Consider the following 18,273-nt stretch of genomic DNA (forward strand, 5'->3'; position numbering starts at 1 on the left):
CCCTTAGTATTTCTGGGAAAACATGCATTTCAACCACTCTGAAAATGCAGTCTTAAAGATAGCAATTTAATATTTTATTAATAACTTTTTTTCTCCTCCAAAGCCTCAATCCGGGGCAATTCACTGTATTCCTGTTCTGTTTTCCATTACTGCAAAGAGGTATTTAGGTATGGAACCATCATGATTTTTGGACACATCTTATTTTTATAATGCCAATGTAATGATGAAGCCACAAAATAAAGCTAAAGGCGAATGATCAGTATTTTCTATGAACCAAAAAAAAATAAAAAATTGCATCATTGAAAAACAACTCAACCAATGATCCTGGAGGAGTTGCCAAAATAACATCTCCTGAGGCTAATTAATTCAAATGAAAGCAGTGATCCAACACAATCCTTATGCACATTCGGTGCATAGCAGTACTATATGCCTTTCTGTCAGTGCGCCGCCACTGGGTTTTATAAATCTCATTAGTATTTAAAAAAATAGTTTTCTGTTTTTAGGAGGAAAAAAAGATGTACATGAACAAATGTGCCTTCGTTTGGAGGATGTGGTTGATACGCCAGCGTTGTTAATTAGTATCGACACACTGGGAGCCGGTCGTTCAAATTAGCCACACAAATCCCACTTGACGGTGATGGGGTGATTTGGGTGTGGAGCTCTGCGATAAAGGTGAAAGGTCTGCAGAAAATCAATGCCTACTTGAACAAGCAGATAGGCTGCCCTGCAGCCTCCGTATTGGCTGAAGTTATTGATGATCTACTAATCAGGAAAGTGAAGGATGAGAGCAGAACAATGAGGAATAAATGCAGACAGTGGCCCTTTGGTGTGTGTTTTGTTAATGGTTTTCAGTACGCAGTGCTACCCAAAGCAGTACTTTATGAGTAAGAGATATTGTTAAGTATTCTAAATATTTAGGTGATATTGTAAGTGTGCTACTAAGCAAATGCAGATTTGCAAAAGAATGATATTGTTGTGTTTCCGAAACAGATGAAATGGTAAGTGCCCCCGCAGTTTTAGGTGGAAGACACCATCTTTGTGGGTCAGCAGGTTGTTCTTGAACATCAGAATAGTTTATTTGCATTTATAGCAGCATTTGCTTGTCCTTGACTTAACTCCATGTCCAGTTGCTTATCCAGTACTGCCTTGTGACACAGTGGCACTGGCAGCAAAATTCGACTGGGGCAGCCATCAAGGGTCACAGTGACAACACTGCACCAGAAAATAAAATGATGCATATTCTGTTTTTATTATTTTGATGAAGGGTGCCACCCCTCCATAGATCCACCCCTGCAGTGACATCACTGGGTCACTGGTGAGTGACTCAACAGGTTGGGACTGCCAACAGTGACTGGAAGGTCACCAGTCTGACTCCTAAGACTGGCGGACTGACACCACTGGGCCCCACGGCGGGGTCCTTATCCCTAATTGCCCTGGGGCACCACCCACTGACCAACCCTGCACTGTCCCCCCAGGCTGGTGCCCACCAGTACATACACCCATGTGTGCCATGGAGAGTGAGACGGGAAAGCTGAAAACCATGTGATGAAGGAAGTGTCACTGGTCTATGATTTCAAAACTGAATTGAATGGTTTGAATTCTCCAATAATATTAAATTTAAGCAGAATTTGGTAGATATCTTCCTTTGGTACTTTCCATGGACCCATCAGTACATGGGCGGAGTGGCAAGCATGAGCCCCCCCCAGGAAGCTGAAAGCCAGGGGCTCCATGGGGGGATGACGGGACACCAGCACATCTCAGGGCAGACGCTTCCACTCACACTGCTGGTAGGGGAGGGGAATGTTCTTAAAAATGTAAAGCCAGAGAAACCCAGTAAACACAAGAGGGACTGGAATTTGTGTGAAATTGACCTAAAGCTGCTACAGAATCTGCTGTATGTGGAACTAACAAGAGTGACTGTGGTGGTTTTTATACACTAGTATGTCAGAGGGAATCATGTTAGAATTAATACTAAACCTAAAATGAAGATCACAGATTTTGTTTGTTTATTTCCTTCCTTCCTTTCATTCATTCATTCATTCATTCATTCATTCATCCATTCATTCATTCATCCATTCATTCATTCATCCATCGCACCAGTAGGGTTTGGTGGTTCACATGGAAGCTGTTTCAGGGGACAAAGGCAATCAGAGGCACATCCTGCATGGGATGCCAGTCCGAGGCAGGACACGCCCACAATATGCTATTTATATTATGGTCAATAAACTCATTCATAACATGACACATCAACACAGTTTATCCATTTGGGCCCAATAAATTTCATGCGAGAAATAAGCATTTTATGGACCAAATTATCCAAATAAGACTCCAAAGTGAGTTCAGTTATAGACACACACGCACACCCACACTTATCAAAAAGCAATCCGATGGCATTTCTTTTTCCAGTAGTACAGTACCTATATCGATGGGACGCATTCTATGCAGCGAAGCAGAAAATTAACACTATGTTATAAAACATGGATTTCTGTCCGCCGCTGACAAGACAACATATTATTGAACAACCGGCTTGTAATTTGTTTATGCAGAAGTTTAATGTAACACTTCTTGAGCTCAATAACAACTCATTTTACCCGCAAATGTTAGCAAGACCGCGGACCTAATTGCATCAGTTCCTCAGCCCGTAATTAAGTCGCCCTCGCTACGTTTCAGCAGTTTAATGCTGCGCAGCTGCATCATTAGTCTAATTGCCGACGTTTGTGAGTCTGATCGGCTAAATAGTCACTTTTTTCTGCTGTCGTTTAATAGTTTAATTTCCCCGATTCGAGCACCTGCGCTTAAGTGTTTGACCATCTGTTGTGATTATAATGTTTTAACGCGTATAATCGGCTTTATTGCATTTGCCGTGCCGTGTGTCAGCTAAAGGAAGCCGCATAGTACAGCTTTTCATTCTCAAAATCGGACAACAGGTAGCATTGTTAATAAAAACTGAAATGAATCACTCATATAAGTGATTCATATGAGATAAAATAATGGAGAATATAACGAGAATACACATCAGACATAGACTGAGAAAAAACAAATCGTTATGAATAAATCAAACCTGTAGAACATATGGCGCAAGTATGTGTTTGTTATTTATTTTCCAAATGTAGTTATATATGGAGTAGATTTGTGAAAATGGGCCTGTATTTTGAAACCGATCTCCTCCTTAAATCCGACAACTTATCCGGCTAAGCAAGAAATCTGGCTTCGTGATACAGCCCCAATGTTATGGTTGACAAGGATGAGGTGTGTATGTAGGTGTTATCACGCAGGAATTGCACGTACCACCCTGATTGTGCAGCATAGATTAGCAATGCAATGCAGCACGTCTACGTTGGGAATGCACCTTCTGATTACTGTCACTACGGGGACTGAGTCCACTGTGGAATTGAGTCAATCTGACTCAACCAGGCACGTGCTGGGGGGGGGGGGAGGAGTGAGCACCTGCCCGTTAATGTTAACTTGTGCCTTAGCTGTAAGCATAGGCATACTGATGCCCCTTTTTAACCTTTGAGCAGCTGCACAGGCCTGGAGTCAGCCGTGTTCAACTATTAAAGTATTAAACTACAGTATTCAAGTAATAAAGGACTTCAGACCATCTGTCGAACCTGCGCCCTTAACAATTATAGAAAGTTAAGGTCCATTTCATCTATTTGCATAATTTTTCATAAAATGGCTGATTACCTTTAATTGTCAGTAGGCTATTCATACTGACAAACCCCCTCGCAGAAACGGAACATACACTTTTTTTGTATTTGGCTTGCTTCTAGTTTATTTTGTTAGTTTTAGTTAATTTTTAGTTGCTTTTGTGTTTGGCCTTTCGACGGTGTTGCATGCATGACTCATGTGCATATGTGACACCCTTTGGCTTCGAAAATGCATTGCAACTGAATGGTGTTACCGCCATAAAGAACTGATGCAATTTTGGCATATGTTTTTAATGCATGTAATGTTATTGTAGGACACTGAGTTTTAGAATTGCTCAATTTTAAGGGTGGTATCATTGTACTGTACATGCATTTGCTTCAGGAACACAATGTCTGTCCGTGAGCAATTCTCAAAACAGTAATCACGCGACATTACAGGGCACAAGTGTATGTGTGTTTCAAAATCTGGGATATTGTTATTCATGTTTTTACAGCTAAAAACAGCACCAACCTGAACACCCTGCTTTGTATTTCTGTTATACTTTCAGGGCATTATAAAATGACTACCTATTTACGCACAGTATGAAACACTTTTTGTTCAACAATGCTGATTGATTTATCTACTTGTCTGGATCTTCAGGCATCCATTCTAAGAAAACATTGATCGGAATGTGCCTGCTTTTACTGAAAACATGTCATATTTAACTTCCTTAACACTACAGAAAATTAAGAAGTCCTGGTATTGAACTGTAAATGAATGATTTCTCTAATCAAACAATGAAAGATCAACATTCAGGGTAAAATATCAGCACAATACACAAAATTTAATGAACTTTTGAAAATCATTTGGAGAATCTTTGGAAATTGGGGGTAGCAGTATATCATCATGATGAAATATCAGGAACCATCTTTTTTAGCTTGACTTAAATGGCTCTGCATGATTTAAATGCTTATATTTATAATACAGTACATGTTAAGTGCAGATTGTATTTACAGTGTCCTTATCCATTTAAGGTCACCAAAAGTCGAAGGGCATGTGGGTCAGATTTCCCGCCTCAGCCCTGCGTGTAGACGTTTGCATGAGGGTCTGCTTATAACCCGAAAAATGTCCTCAGCTGAATTTCTGTCTCCAAATTGCTCATTGTTTGTGTGTGTTTCATACAATGAACAGGTATTCCATCCAGGGTTTTCCCAGCCACTTGCCCTGTGTTTCCTGAGGTAGAATCCCGGCCCTTTACCCCATTTATGGTCATTTAAGTATATGCGATGTAATGTACTGTGGTCAACACTTAACTTATCACTCTCTGTACATGTATTAAGCTGCTGATGACAATGAAGTAACCTTGAACCTTGAACTTAAACAAAACAAACATAACACATCTCCAAGAAGAATATGTACCCGATATTCTCGTAAACTTAATGCCTATTTTTTTTATTCTTATTTTTATTGTACAAACCTTTTTTTAAATATTTACTTTTACCCTCATAAGAGTATCTGATTATTTTTAACATGACACTGTGGACAAACATTTCAGGCAGTGGAATACATTGTAGAAAAAGAATTCTCACACAATTTTCCAACATTTTTGCGTATGTTTTCAGCAGGTTCCATGTGACAGCCTCAAATCTACATTTCAAACTGGCGGATAAGGTTGTGATCAAGCTTTTTGGCACAGCCCATACAAATGAGGTAGATGATATTATAAAATATTCCCCTCTTTGGTATAACATATAACATTTCAAATATGACAGCATCCAGTGATTTCTTGACACAAATGTTGTTTTCCAAATCGACAGGATATTTTTAAAATAATGGAAATAAAATTATGAGGTATATTTGGTATTTAGAATCTATTATGCATATACAGATATGAGGTATCAGGCTGTACACAAACCTACAGACAAATATAACGTTCTTGTTTACAGTCCCAGTATGAACCTTAAAAAACTAAAATAAATTAAAAAAAAAAATAGAAAACATGTTAAACAATACAAATACTAATAAAAAAAACACATAAGAATATAAAACATTTACTTGTTTCCCTTGGGTTTTTTTCCATCACAATAGCAAACAAATAAATGACGTTCACAAGGCCTCTCATTAATGTCAAAGACCCCTCCCCCCCCCAGATCACAATTCTGTATTTTACAGAATCTGTTTCCCGATGCACCGTTCATGCGTTCTGTCTATTCCGTCAATTATCAGGGACACCGAGTGGAGGTGCAAGACGACCCAAACTACTAAACAACTTTATAAAGGTGTGCAATCAAATTTAGCTACTCTATGAAATTATACTAAATTTACTAAAAAGGAACCCCAAATATAAATTTAAGAGATGCTGCAGACACATAAAAAGGGATAAAGCAAGCTATTGTGAAGTAGTGTTGTTCCGGGAAATGTTTTTTAATGACTTCAGTATCACATTATTATGCTGAAAATATACAACCCATATTATTATTAAATATAGAACGTAAAACTTCACTGTTCACATTTAAAATCAAAACATGGGATGTACAGGAGCCAAACAAACTGGGTAAAATGGGGGGGTCCTGGCAAAGGGAACATGAGCGGAGCATGAGGAGGCGGGACTTCCTGTGAAGCTTGTACTGGTAACAGCTTATTTCTCATTTTAGACTCTGACACACCCTTGGAGATTTCTGGACTGTGACACAGGCACAAACTGAATGAGCTGAATGAGTTTGAGCAACAAGTAGTTATTTGTACTTTAAAAATGATCAGTTGTGTAATATTTCAAGAATCACATTACAGTAAAAGGCTAAAAAAAATGTAACAGTTTCTGCCAACCACCAGTAATAAAACTAAGCATCCAACACACCATTAAACCTGTTAACCTGATGTAGGGGAAGGCACTGCAATAAATAGTCATATAAAACATCAGTGCCACTCGCCTTGCCAATAATAACAGAAATCCAGTTTGGTTCAAGTTAGTTCAACACAACTGGTCCTCAGTCACAGAAACGGCTTTCCGTGAGAACAGCAGAATACACCCAATACCAGCTCTCATACGATGGCACCCCTTTTAGATACAGTGAGCAGAACCACCAATCTGCACTCACTCCTTCAGATCCAACTTGCTGTATCCATTACATGTAAAGCTCAAGGTGTGTCATGCAACTCCATCCCATGCCCATGTGGAACTGGAAACCGTGGTAACAAAAACTCAAGGGTAAACATCGTAAGAAGGTCTATCAAAAAGCCACAGGGTTATGCATGATCTTTGGCCCATAATCACTGTAGTTCCAGGCTGTCCACGTTGTGTCCCAACCAGGCTACTTACGACGACGCTCTTCACATCACACACAGAAGCACGAGAGAGGATGTTTTCAGACAGATTTCACAGTCTCACTTGATAAAACACGAGTGGCCATTCCTACAGCATCTCCACCATCTCAGCCTGAAATGACTGTGGGGAGATCAGAAAGCGTAGGGAAACGATAACATTGTGTAGGCCTGATCACCATCGGGGTCAAAGAGTTCTTCCTCTACTGGATAAAGTCCATTCCAAGCAGGTACCACCCATTCACTGGATGTTCAGCATGGTTGTAATTTGTGTTGTTGCAACAGATGGTACAAAATACAGCAGTTCCTCAGTTTTTGCAGTTGGAATCGACCACTTTTCAATACGTATGCCGCAGTTTCATCTTACCATCAAAAGACGTGACCTACAAAATGTAGCTAGAGCTAGAGTACATGAACATGTAATTTCTGTTTGTCTTTGGTATCAGCTTCCTGCTTTTTCATTTGCAATGACTGTTTTTTTTTACATGACTAAATTCATCACATAAATGTTCTCCCATGCCTATGGAGAAAATATATGAGACAAACTATGTATGATTGACCACAACTGACCACAATCTTTGCAAGTTCAGATTTATATATATATATATATATATATATATATATATATAATTTTTTTTCAGATAAGGAAAGATCACTCCTGATATAATCCTAGTAAAACCTTTCATTCATCCCTTTAGTTTTTCCCTCAGTTATTCTATGTTTCCTTCCTGGAAAAATCACAAACAGACGGAGGACGTAGTGGGACAGTTCTGTTGACTGGATGAGTATTTCAATATTCAAGATACGGGGCCCCCAGAGGCAGAACCGCTTCCCCCTGATGAACATGGGGAGGCGGGGGACTGGCTGTGTGCTGCCGGAACCAGGATGGACTTTCCCTGAGATTCCTGGCGACCGTTCCTGCTCCGGCTTGGAAGGCCTGCAGTGGCTGACTTCCGAGCAAACAGGACACCTGCGGGTGAAGCAGAAGGATACGAGTCACTGGGCTGGAGTAAACAGGGAACCTCTTCCCAGGATCTCCAGTAAACAAACACAGTGTAATGCCGTACAATCCAAGAATATCCAAAATGTCACTGTACAGTTTCTTGTTTTGAGTCACTGTACATATAAATATTTTACCAAGCTTGGGCATACATTTGAAATGTACTGTGGAAAATTTCAGAGATGCAGAGTTCAGATTCAGAAAGTACAAATCCAGACCAAGATTTTGCTTCAGCCAGCCAGTTGCTTATAAAGAGTCAAATTCATAGAGTACGCAAGTGGTTGGTTGAAGCAAAATCTTGGTCTGGATTTACTTGATCTGGACGTACCTTCTGAACCTGAACTTTCCACTCCTGCAAGATTTTGTAGTTTCAAGTACTCTGCTACAGTTCACTTTCAGGCTTTAAGTATTATAAAGTTTTACAGTTAAATAGAGTTTGGCAGAAGACCATTGGAAGAATGAAACAATTACAGTGATGGTGGGAAGGATGTGCTTGTTTATTCTGCAGCTGGGTGGAAATCACAATTAGTAGCAGCCGTATAGGTGCAGGCTGAGCAGGCATACAGAGGGGGTATTAAGTGAATCCTCCATTCAAGATATGAAGGCCTCTTCAACAAGGTTTACCATCAAAGATGTCCTTCAGACCTACAGGGCAAGGAGCATTGTCTGTCGGCAGGTAATTACTGTCCCTGGCTCAGTGGCTCAACGCGGATTTTGTGGGGACATGCGCTCTTTCACCCAGCACATAAGACAATAAGCCCCATCGACTCTGAACCTAGCATGCTCGATTTTACGATATTTAACTTTTTTTTTTGACTCTGTTGGTCTGCCACTTCTGTACAATGGATTTTATAGAAAAGACATCAAATTGTATGGAGGACTAAGTGTGTGGATATGGCTATAACTTATTGAATTTCCTGCCCGCAATTACATCAGCAAACGGTCCACTATTTACCTGTGTAGACAACTCCATTTATTTCTATTGACATGTTGATGCTGCTAATGCCGTTGGTAGACAGGTTCAATGCGTTTCCCTGCCTGTCATCTGTCAGGAACCAGAGAGAGGTGAAAAACAGAGAAGTCAGACTCAATATCAACACAAAGAGAGGGATGGGGAGGAGAAGAGTGGTAGTTAGGTAGACTGGGGGGACTTTATTAAACAAGAAGGGAGACTGAGAATGAGGATGCATTATTACTGCACTGGTACCGTTGGATAATTATTACTTCTATGATGTATTGCTTGTCTTAATAAATCCATATGATACTAAATATATTTCTTAAGTCTGTATGTATATATTTGGCAGGGGAGGGTCCTTACCCATAGGCCCCCCCCCCCCCGAAAATGTCATACACTGCTTTGTTGCACCATCAGTACACCTGGTTTAACCAACAAAGGGTTTGGTGATTGGCTAAGTGACAGGAAGTAGTTAAGCTGTCCAATCGGGAGTGCCAATACTGAAGCAGAACAAACACAATGGACCCACCCTGCTCAGGTGTCCTTCAGCTAAAGCTGTTTCACAGGCCTCAAAAGAAACATTTGTATTAAATAGATTTTAAGAGGGTGTCTTTTGTTTTTCTTTTTACTTTTGGCACAGGCTGTTAAATATCTGAGAACTAATCAAGGTGTCATGTGTGCAGTGATATTCTCCTTTTGATAAAAAAGGATACACAATAAGCCCAAGTGGGTTGATTTACAATGTTCAGACATCACACTTCACACGGCCATTTGGTCCATCTAGCTTGTTTGGGGAGAACTCAACTAATAGCTCAGAGTTGTTAGAATCTAGCTCTGAACTCTAGAACCCAGGGTTTTAGATTGCACTACACTAATAATCAGCTCATTAAAACTATTTAAAAACATTTCTGGTCATTCCCCCCTATAGCACAGCACGTGATTAGGGTGAAATGAGAAAGCAGATTTGAGGGGCTGGCTCACTAAGAAATACATCTCATTCCTCTTGTTATTAAATTATGACTAAGAAACCCATGACTTATTGCTTGTCGGAGCTGTTGAAATTTCAGATGTTAGCAAAGCTAGATCATACAGGAGAAATCTATAATTCTGCCCATAGTTTAAAAAGAGTGTTTGAGCGTTTTAATTAGTATATTTCTTTATGGATGGTATATGAGATTCTCCATTTTCACAGTGATGTTTCACCAGGTCCAGAGGCACCGGAGCTGTAATTTTTATATTAATGAATTCAGCTTGATTGTTTATTCCAAACTCTAACACTGTGAGCAGGAGGCCTGTCATGCTTCTTAGAATGCGGCTGCATTAACATACATATCTTATCTATACCATTTACTGCTGCCCCCAGAGGATAAGGATCTTCTGAATGACAGAACAATTGAAGAATAAACCAGGGGACTTTTCATATTTTAGCTGCAAACTTGGGCAGAGCATTACCTCTGCTGTTCAACTTTATGTTCATGGGAAGCTGTGTCGCCATGGTGACGAGGTCTCGCTGAAGCGCGCGCTGCATGCTCATCTGCTGCTCCTCCGCCGCCAGCAACACCTTCTTTCGCGCCGGCTCGCCGCACTCCAGCGTCTCGCGCAGCTGCTCCAGGGCCGCCGCCTGCGCCGCGGCCAGGTGGTGACCCGCCATCGCCGTGGCGACGGGGATCTGCGAGCTCATGCAGTGGGGCAGCGTGTTCTCCTCTGGAAAGGGGGGTTTAAACAAGTAAACGACCGTGTCAGCAATCTGTCTGCGAATGGAGGGCATACAGACCGAAAAACAACATTAAACTAAAAGCATTTTAAGGACCCCCATCAAACAGGGAGACCTACTGGTTTTAAGTGATGTATAATGACCATATAACCATACTTTTAGGTAAATTAAACTGACTGACTTCTCTCTGTGGATGTATTTAACTCATAATGATATAATTTAACTCTAGGTTTTATAACAGTTTTTGTGACAGTACATTAATACTGCACTTTTAGTGTTTATTATTTGTTCCAACTGTCCGTTCATCCATCCATCCATCCTTCCATCCATCCATCCGCTTCTCCTAGGTATTGTTAGTTAATTAAAAATAATCAGCCCCCCCATACCCCGATACAGTTGGAGTTTCCATCCCGGTTGTTACAGACCAAACCGGTTCTGACCCAAACCCTGAAGATGCCCTCACCGTTCTTTACCATCCTGACCGGAGCAGCCCGACCGCTGCTGAGGGAGGGGGCGGCGACGTGAGCCAGCGGGACCTTCGGCGGGGTGAGGGCCACTGCGGTGCCGACGGGGGGGTAGCCGAAGAGCCCGGCGCCAAATCCTTGCTTGCGACCCTCGCGCCGGTTACTGTCGATGGCGACCTGCAGCTCCCCCGGCGAGCTGAGCCCCCGCTTGGCGCACTCGTACGGGTACAGGTACTTCATATACCTGCGCGAGCGGAAAGGTCATGTCAGCATCACGCCCAAAGCAGGCCGCACTGGCAAGGCCCGCAGGCACACCTGGACCCACACCCCCCCCCCCCTTTGATGTCACAGATGCCCTTAAGAGGTGACTTCAGCCAGCCAGCCGAGTTTTTAACTGATGTCAACACTTTGCACGCCAGTATCCATTACAGCGCTCAAGCCGGGACGATGGGTAACATTATCTGCATTATAAACACCCACCTCATCAGAAATATAGAGAGAGAAAGCAGTAAGGCGTATATGTACAGGAAGTCTGGGTTTAGTTACAAATACTGATAATTATTTGTATATTAATTACAGGATTTGGTACCCCCCCCCCCCCCAGGCCGGCCCCATGCTCACTGCGTGCGCAGAGTGAAAGCGGCACTGGTGATGGAAGTGGGAAGGTTCAGGCCTTTGGTTATCTCTCGCCATATCTTCTTATTGATGACCTCCACCAGGCCCCCTTTTTCCGTGACGAGCTTGTACAGGGTGTAGAGGTCCAGCACCTGCTTGGCCATGATAGGAATCCGATTCACCGGGGTCCCTGCGGAGACATAACATCCCCGATCGATGGCATCGACCACCCGGGAACGTCAGCGGCTCTCTCAGCTGCTAATAAAGCCAATTACTCCATGCTAAGTAAGACGTGAACCAGTGCCGTGGCCCCCGTTAACAGGAGACATTGGTTTTGTGAAAAATAAAACTCATGATGTGTTTTTTTTCCTCCAGATAAATTATGAGGCACATGTTTATGATGGATGTCACTGTACATAAGGTCAATAGTGTGAGCAGATTCAAATCTGCATCTCCAGACAAATGTGATTGACTGAGAAGAGCTGTTTTTTTATGGATGTGGAAAATGACAGGCTTGTTTTAGAGGATCAGGGACAGCATTAAGGGCTCGCACCTTTCGGGATCTGTGATTCCTGCTCCTTGCTCTGTATGGTTGTTTTCCTGTGGTTCCTCTGTGTACTAGGCTTGGGTGGTTGAACTTCGTTATTTGAATAATATTTGAATTTATATATTTATATACTCAATGGCAAAAATCAACGTTCCAATTTTAAAAAAATTACGTAAGCTACTATTAGGCATCTAACACTTCTTCATTTTTGTTTTGCTTAATGGCCCTTGTAGTATCATCGAATAAGATCTGCCACTAGGGGCAGACTTATGTAAATAAATTGAGCTAACCTAAATGGCTGAAACTAGCTGTTAAGGAAAAGAGTGAAATAATCAGGAGAATTACAGTAATTCCGAAAAACCTGAAAGGCGCATTCTGGAAACTGTTTGGATTTCCTTAGCATTTTTTATCATGGGGACCCCCACCCCCCACTCTGTGAATTTTATTGCCAAGATTTCACAATAGGCTACCAGAATAGCTTCACTTTAGAAAGTATTGTTAAAATTCCATATACAGACGCTCCTCTACTTACGAGATATGTTCCAAACAGCCCTTCATAACTTGAAATGTTCGTAAGTCGTTATTCAACATCATTTTAAGGGTATACGCAAGTACAAAGAACTAGGATGCTGGGAGTACGCACGCTACGCTGCTGCGCGGCGGGAGTAGCGGCCAGAAGTCATACTAGGCGGGATTGGCATGCAGAAAAAAAAAAAAGATGTTGCGGACAGGAAACAGGAGCCCAACGAACACAATTTGAACTTATAGTCCTTTTCGTTCATATGTTTGCAAGTTCATAAGTTGAAAGTTTGTAAGTAGAGGAGCGTCTGTACCGCAGTATAATGTATGGGCAGTATGACAGAATGAAACATTTACTTTAGTTACACATAGCTTAAACTAAAGGCAGCTTTTGATTGCATGTTGTTTGATTAAGCTTTAAGCTATTTTACATACGTAAGCCTATGTCAGCTGTCTAGTGTCAGTCCTTCAATACTTTAATTTCACACCACAATTTAGATGACTTTTTGTTGTTGCTGCTGGTGTTTCTGTCCTGTTGGCAGCTAAATAAATAAAATGTGTTGTTATATATTATTGTCTCCTCGTGGTTTTCTTCACTTAATAGCAGGCTAACGCTGCAGGTTTCACCGTTCACGGTCAGTCACACACATTGGCTACTGTGCTATGATGGGCTGGGTCTGTGGTACAACCGTGTAATTAATACTCAAAATTATTTGAATGGTAAAGCTGTTATATTATTACAATTTTAATGCTGTTTTACATTGACTTTTCCAACACTACTGTGTACCTCAGTTTCCATCCATGCTTTTGGTAGATTGAAATCTCTAAATTGTTGGTAAAATGTGATTGTGTGCGTGGCCTATAATGGACTGGCATCCCGTCCAGGGTGTCCCCTGCCTCTCGCCCTGTGATGGACTGGCATCCTGTCCAGGGTGTCCCCCTCCCTCTCGCCCTGTGATGGACTGGCATCCCGTCCAGGGTGTCCCCCTCCCTCTCGCCCTGTGATGGACTGGCATCCCGTCCAGGGTGTCCCCCTCCCTCTCGCCCTGTGATGGACTGGCATCCCGTCCAGGGTGTCCCCTGCCTCGTGCCCCCTGTGCTTCCTGTGAGTGCCTCCAGGCTTGCAGCATTTTTGCCTTTCTGAAACGTTGTGAGTGACAACACAGTGAACCAGTCCGGCAGCAAAACACACTCATGAGAATTTTGGCACAGAGTTAGTGTCCATTCCAGGAGTCTCATTCATCTTGATATTTAAGACCTAATGGTCTGTAAACTCTGGGCCTGAACTTTATGTAAGTTTATCCTTAGTTGCACTACGCATTGCACATAAATGCAAATGATTATGTTCTTCAGACACAAACCAGTCCCCAGCTATCTGCTGTTTTGTGTATTTTTGTATGAGTGATAACAGTAAATTAACTACCTGGCTTGACATTGATATAAAATATTGTGGGAATGGAAACAAACTAAATGGATGTAATGTTTATTTTTTTTATCTACTTTGGATAAAAGTTCTAGTTAATAAGTAAGCCATATTATTACCATGATTACTACTAATAACTGCAATTTAGATAAAATCTGTACAGTCCTGGCACTAAGATGTCCCTCATGGTGCCACAGTGCCTGACTGAACCCTGATTGTAAACAAACATGTGCAACCCCCCCTCCCCCATCAAACATAAGAAAAGTGGACAAGATTGCATAGCTCAAAATATAAGGGATGACTGAAAGACATTTGTACAATTTCAACAGGTACTTATTTGAATCCGAAGAATAAATCCTAGATTCTTGGTTAAAGATTAAATGGTTTGTATGGTTTGCTTCATGCACAATCTAATCAGAATGTTTTCTTCAGGAATGCAAAATGACATCAATTCACCCTGCAAATGTGCTGGACTTTACATGTCATTTTGATGTTGCGTAACGTTGTGTAAACTTTTATTCCACACTTACTGGCACAGCAACTGGCTGTCATAAAATTTCTCAGAGCATGTTTTCTCCCCACTTTTCAACCACTTCTTCTGGGTAGGGCTGTATCCTGTGTTTCAGGCATAAGCATTATTTTAGTAACACTGACTGAGGGGCCGACCATTAGCTACTCACATAGCTAGTTAGTGTCGATATTGGGAGATAGAGAAAACGAGTATTTCCAGAGCTAATTAAATCAGGAATGTCTTCGATAACATCAGTGGCATTTGTTTTTTAACATGGGTCTGCAGATGTTTAGAATGTATTGCCTGATGACTATGAAGGCCTACGTACTCAACATGAGGGGAGGTGAGCGGCTCATTGCGTTAGGATGCTGTGGTTGCGATCAGAATGTAGTTGGTTTAAATCCCACTGTGGGGCCCTTGAGAGAGACCCTTAACCCCCAAAACTCTGTCCCTGCTCTTTCAAAAAAACAAAAAACAGAATGTGTTTATCGTGTCCAAAGGGACATAGAAGCATTGATGAGAGACCAGGATAAGCCAATGTCACTGAAGCAATTGGGGTTACGGGCCTCGCTCCAATAGTGACATTACTATGCCAGCAAAAGGATTTGAATCAATGACGTTCTGATCTTGGGGACAGGGTAATATCCCACAAAATAACACAGGAGGCGCACACAGCTAGAGAGATGGCAGTACTGCGATGAAGACGTTTTATGCAGGGACAGTGTGTAGATCAGTAGGTTAGGACTCTTAAAGTCACTGCCAAAATCTCAGGACTAGGTCCCTCAGAAAGGCCCCTAACCTCCAGTTACTCCAGGGAATGTTTTGCTTTCTTGAAAATGTAAGTCACTTTGGATAAAAGCATCCGCTAAACGTTATGAAAGTTATGTAGGCAATAAGAGAGGCAGCCTTTGGCTGAGATATAACAGCTCCCCTTCATATTCTCCAGGCCTGGAGTATGAGTGAGAACGGCCTCACCGGGCACGGCGTGACTTAATGGGCAAGGCGGCAGCTGCTCGTGTGAAGACCACGCAGGCTGACCCCAAGATAATTAGCCCACGTTTTGCCGATAGTGTTCAATCCTGGCCATCGGATTCAGGATAATAGCGATCGATATCCGCTGAACGCGGGGAGCGCCGCGCAGGGAGTCGGAGCGAGGAAATGAGGTCCGTCTGAGCCGGGCCCGGGCATGGCGGTGGGAAGAGGGAGGGCACATCAATTAGGGCTGGTAATTACCGCTTCATTTTGTTTCTCTGACGTGTAAATGGGGAAGTACCATTAAAATGGAAGATTAATCCCCATTGTCCGTGCAGACAATGGTGGCATTATGTCTGAAGTAGAAGCTCCTAAAACAATCCATTACTTAAAAAAAACAGTATATACATCACCAAGAATTGATATTCCCTAGTGCTGAATACTGGAAAGGAAAGAATCAAACCCATTTCTTCATCCGCACCCCCTTTGTCCAGTTCAAGGCCGGTTGCTTCCCCTATAGTTACACTGACCCAGCAATGCATTATATTATTGTTGCTGTACATTGGCCAAGCGTAGAGTTCAAAATCAAATTAGTGTCAGATAGTCACGGATGACAGGTCGCAGATAACATTACTGCCCCCCCCCCCCCCCAACCCCACCCAGGAAAATCACCACTTATAATGCCTGCATACTTTCTGTTTGGCTAAAATAAATAAATACATAAAAACTAGAAAATCTTCTTCCCCCTAAGCTCCATTTTAAACTGCCAAATCTATTACCAAATTCATATTCATGTTCATAACACATTCACAACATGCCTAAACACGTAAATGGTCAAACCATAATCATTAAAAAGACCTAGGAACATTGCGTTGGACATATTAATAAACATTTATCAAACCATTTCAATAAATAGCTGACTGAAATCCAGATTTTTATCTAACATGTGTGTATTTATTCAATAAAGATATCTTGAGGGCAAAAATTTAACAACAAGTTGACAGTGTTACTGGTGTGATATATTAAAGGCACCATGAGACATCGCAGTGCTGCCTGATCCCCTTAAATATCTCTACTAAATCTGTCTTCATTCTTATCACAGTCATAATACTGCAAAATGATCCCCCAGCACAGACAACAAACTGGAATATCATGATTTGCCCTCCTGAATAGACACTGAGGGTAAAATAGTAGCTTTCCAGTCTGCTAACTTCAAGATAGCGGCTAGATTATTTCTGAATGGAGAGCTAAAGGGTCACATCCCTTTAACTGCCATCATGGAAACTTCCACCGATAGAGATCTATAAGACAATTACATGTCAAAATACATTATACCCAATCAAAGCATGGGACTCATAAATTGAAGCCTGCTTTGAGTGCTATTGTCTGGGAAATTCTGAACCCAATAACTGCCCTTTAAAGGGGATTTATGCACTTTCAATATCTACAGTGAGGTCCTAGCCTGCTAGATTTGCCAAGGGAGATATAGGGAATGAAAGGGGTTACACTCTTTTGTCAACAGACATTATCTGCTGGGCCGTTGATCATCATGACAATGAGCGATTGCCGATTAGAGAAAACAAGTTCTACCAATTCTGCTCTCTGTCTCCCAGCTGTCAGCGAGGTGCAGTTTGAGAATCAGCCCCTAATGTCACAGTAATCATGCATGATCGAGGTGAGCACTGAGATGTTTTGTTTTCTGAGCTAAATCACCCGTACACTCAAAGAATGTCCGTCAAACCGAAAATCAATAATGTTCTGACGTTGCGTGTTATATCATGCTGTTTCAGGAGGGAAATGAGAAGCCGTAATGTATAATAGGAATGAAGAGGTTTCTCCTCTGAAGCACACAAACTGACAGGAATAACTAACGTTATGTAAACACACAGTCTATGAAAAGGCTTGAGAATGAGTTCAGTCGGGAAACCTCCAAGGAAAAGCGAGAGCATGCATAAATTAGTTCTCAGGAGTACAGTCAATTTAATATACTTCTGAGTTGGTGGGGGTAGGTGGAGTCGAGTTACTGGGTTTAACCTTATTGATTTGCTCCACCTGTCGCTGGTTTTAAATAATGTGGACTCAGTGGAGTGTCTTGTATGGTGTTGTGGTAGTCAGTCTAGCTGGGGGGGGGGGGGGGAAGAAAAGGGGTTGGGCAATTTTGGGGGCAGTGCTACACAAAGCTGTGTCAGTAAGTAAAGGAAAACACACACACGTTTGTATTCATACATTCATTCATTTCTGTGGGCAAAACCATAATTACAGCAACGACGACCTTAACCCCTACCCAGCCCTAATCTTAACCGTTAGTAACCAAACACACACGTACCTTAAAAACTTGACCTTTCAAAACAGGTGCAAAAACAACGCCCCCACCAGATAAGAGATTCCTAATCCATAATAAACCTGTTCTTCGGCGTGACATTTGGTGGAATCATTATATAAGGTACCGGCTAAGTGGGATTGTTGTAGGACCGCGTCACGGGTACTACAAAGCCATGCTACGAATTTCTTCTCTTAAAGTACATGACGATCCGAGGATAGGCTGGAGTGAGAGTGTGATTCAACCGAAAAAACATGTCCGAATCCGGTTCGCGTCCGCAAG

General features: G+C 41.9%; 1 protein-coding gene across 4 annotated transcripts in view; it reads right to left on the reverse strand.

The window, feature by feature from the left end:
* Window positions 1-5,055: 5,055 nt before the first annotated feature.
* LOC111856503 (AT-rich interactive domain-containing protein 3A-like) overlaps window positions 5,056-18,273 on the reverse strand; it is a 44,422-nt gene continuing 31,204 nt past the window's right edge. For all 4 annotated transcript variants that reach the window (XM_023836504.2, XM_023836503.2, XM_023836502.2 and 1 more), the window contains 5 exons: window positions 11,706-11,889; window positions 11,084-11,328; window positions 10,359-10,610; window positions 8,907-8,996; window positions 5,056-7,921 (listed from right to left, as the gene is read on the reverse strand). In XM_023836504.2, coding sequence (XP_023692272.1) covers window positions 7,749-7,921; window positions 8,907-8,996; window positions 10,359-10,610; window positions 11,084-11,328; window positions 11,706-11,889 — 944 coding nt within the window. In that variant the 3' untranslated portion in view covers window positions 5,056-7,748. The remainder of the gene's footprint in view (window positions 7,922-8,906; window positions 8,997-10,358; window positions 10,611-11,083; window positions 11,329-11,705; window positions 11,890-18,273) is intronic.

The sequence above is a fragment of the Paramormyrops kingsleyae genome, chromosome 2 (assembly GCF_048594095.1).
Source record: "Paramormyrops kingsleyae isolate MSU_618 chromosome 2, PKINGS_0.4, whole genome shotgun sequence".
In the NCBI taxonomy this organism is placed as follows: domain Eukaryota; kingdom Metazoa; phylum Chordata; class Actinopteri; order Osteoglossiformes; family Mormyridae; genus Paramormyrops; species Paramormyrops kingsleyae.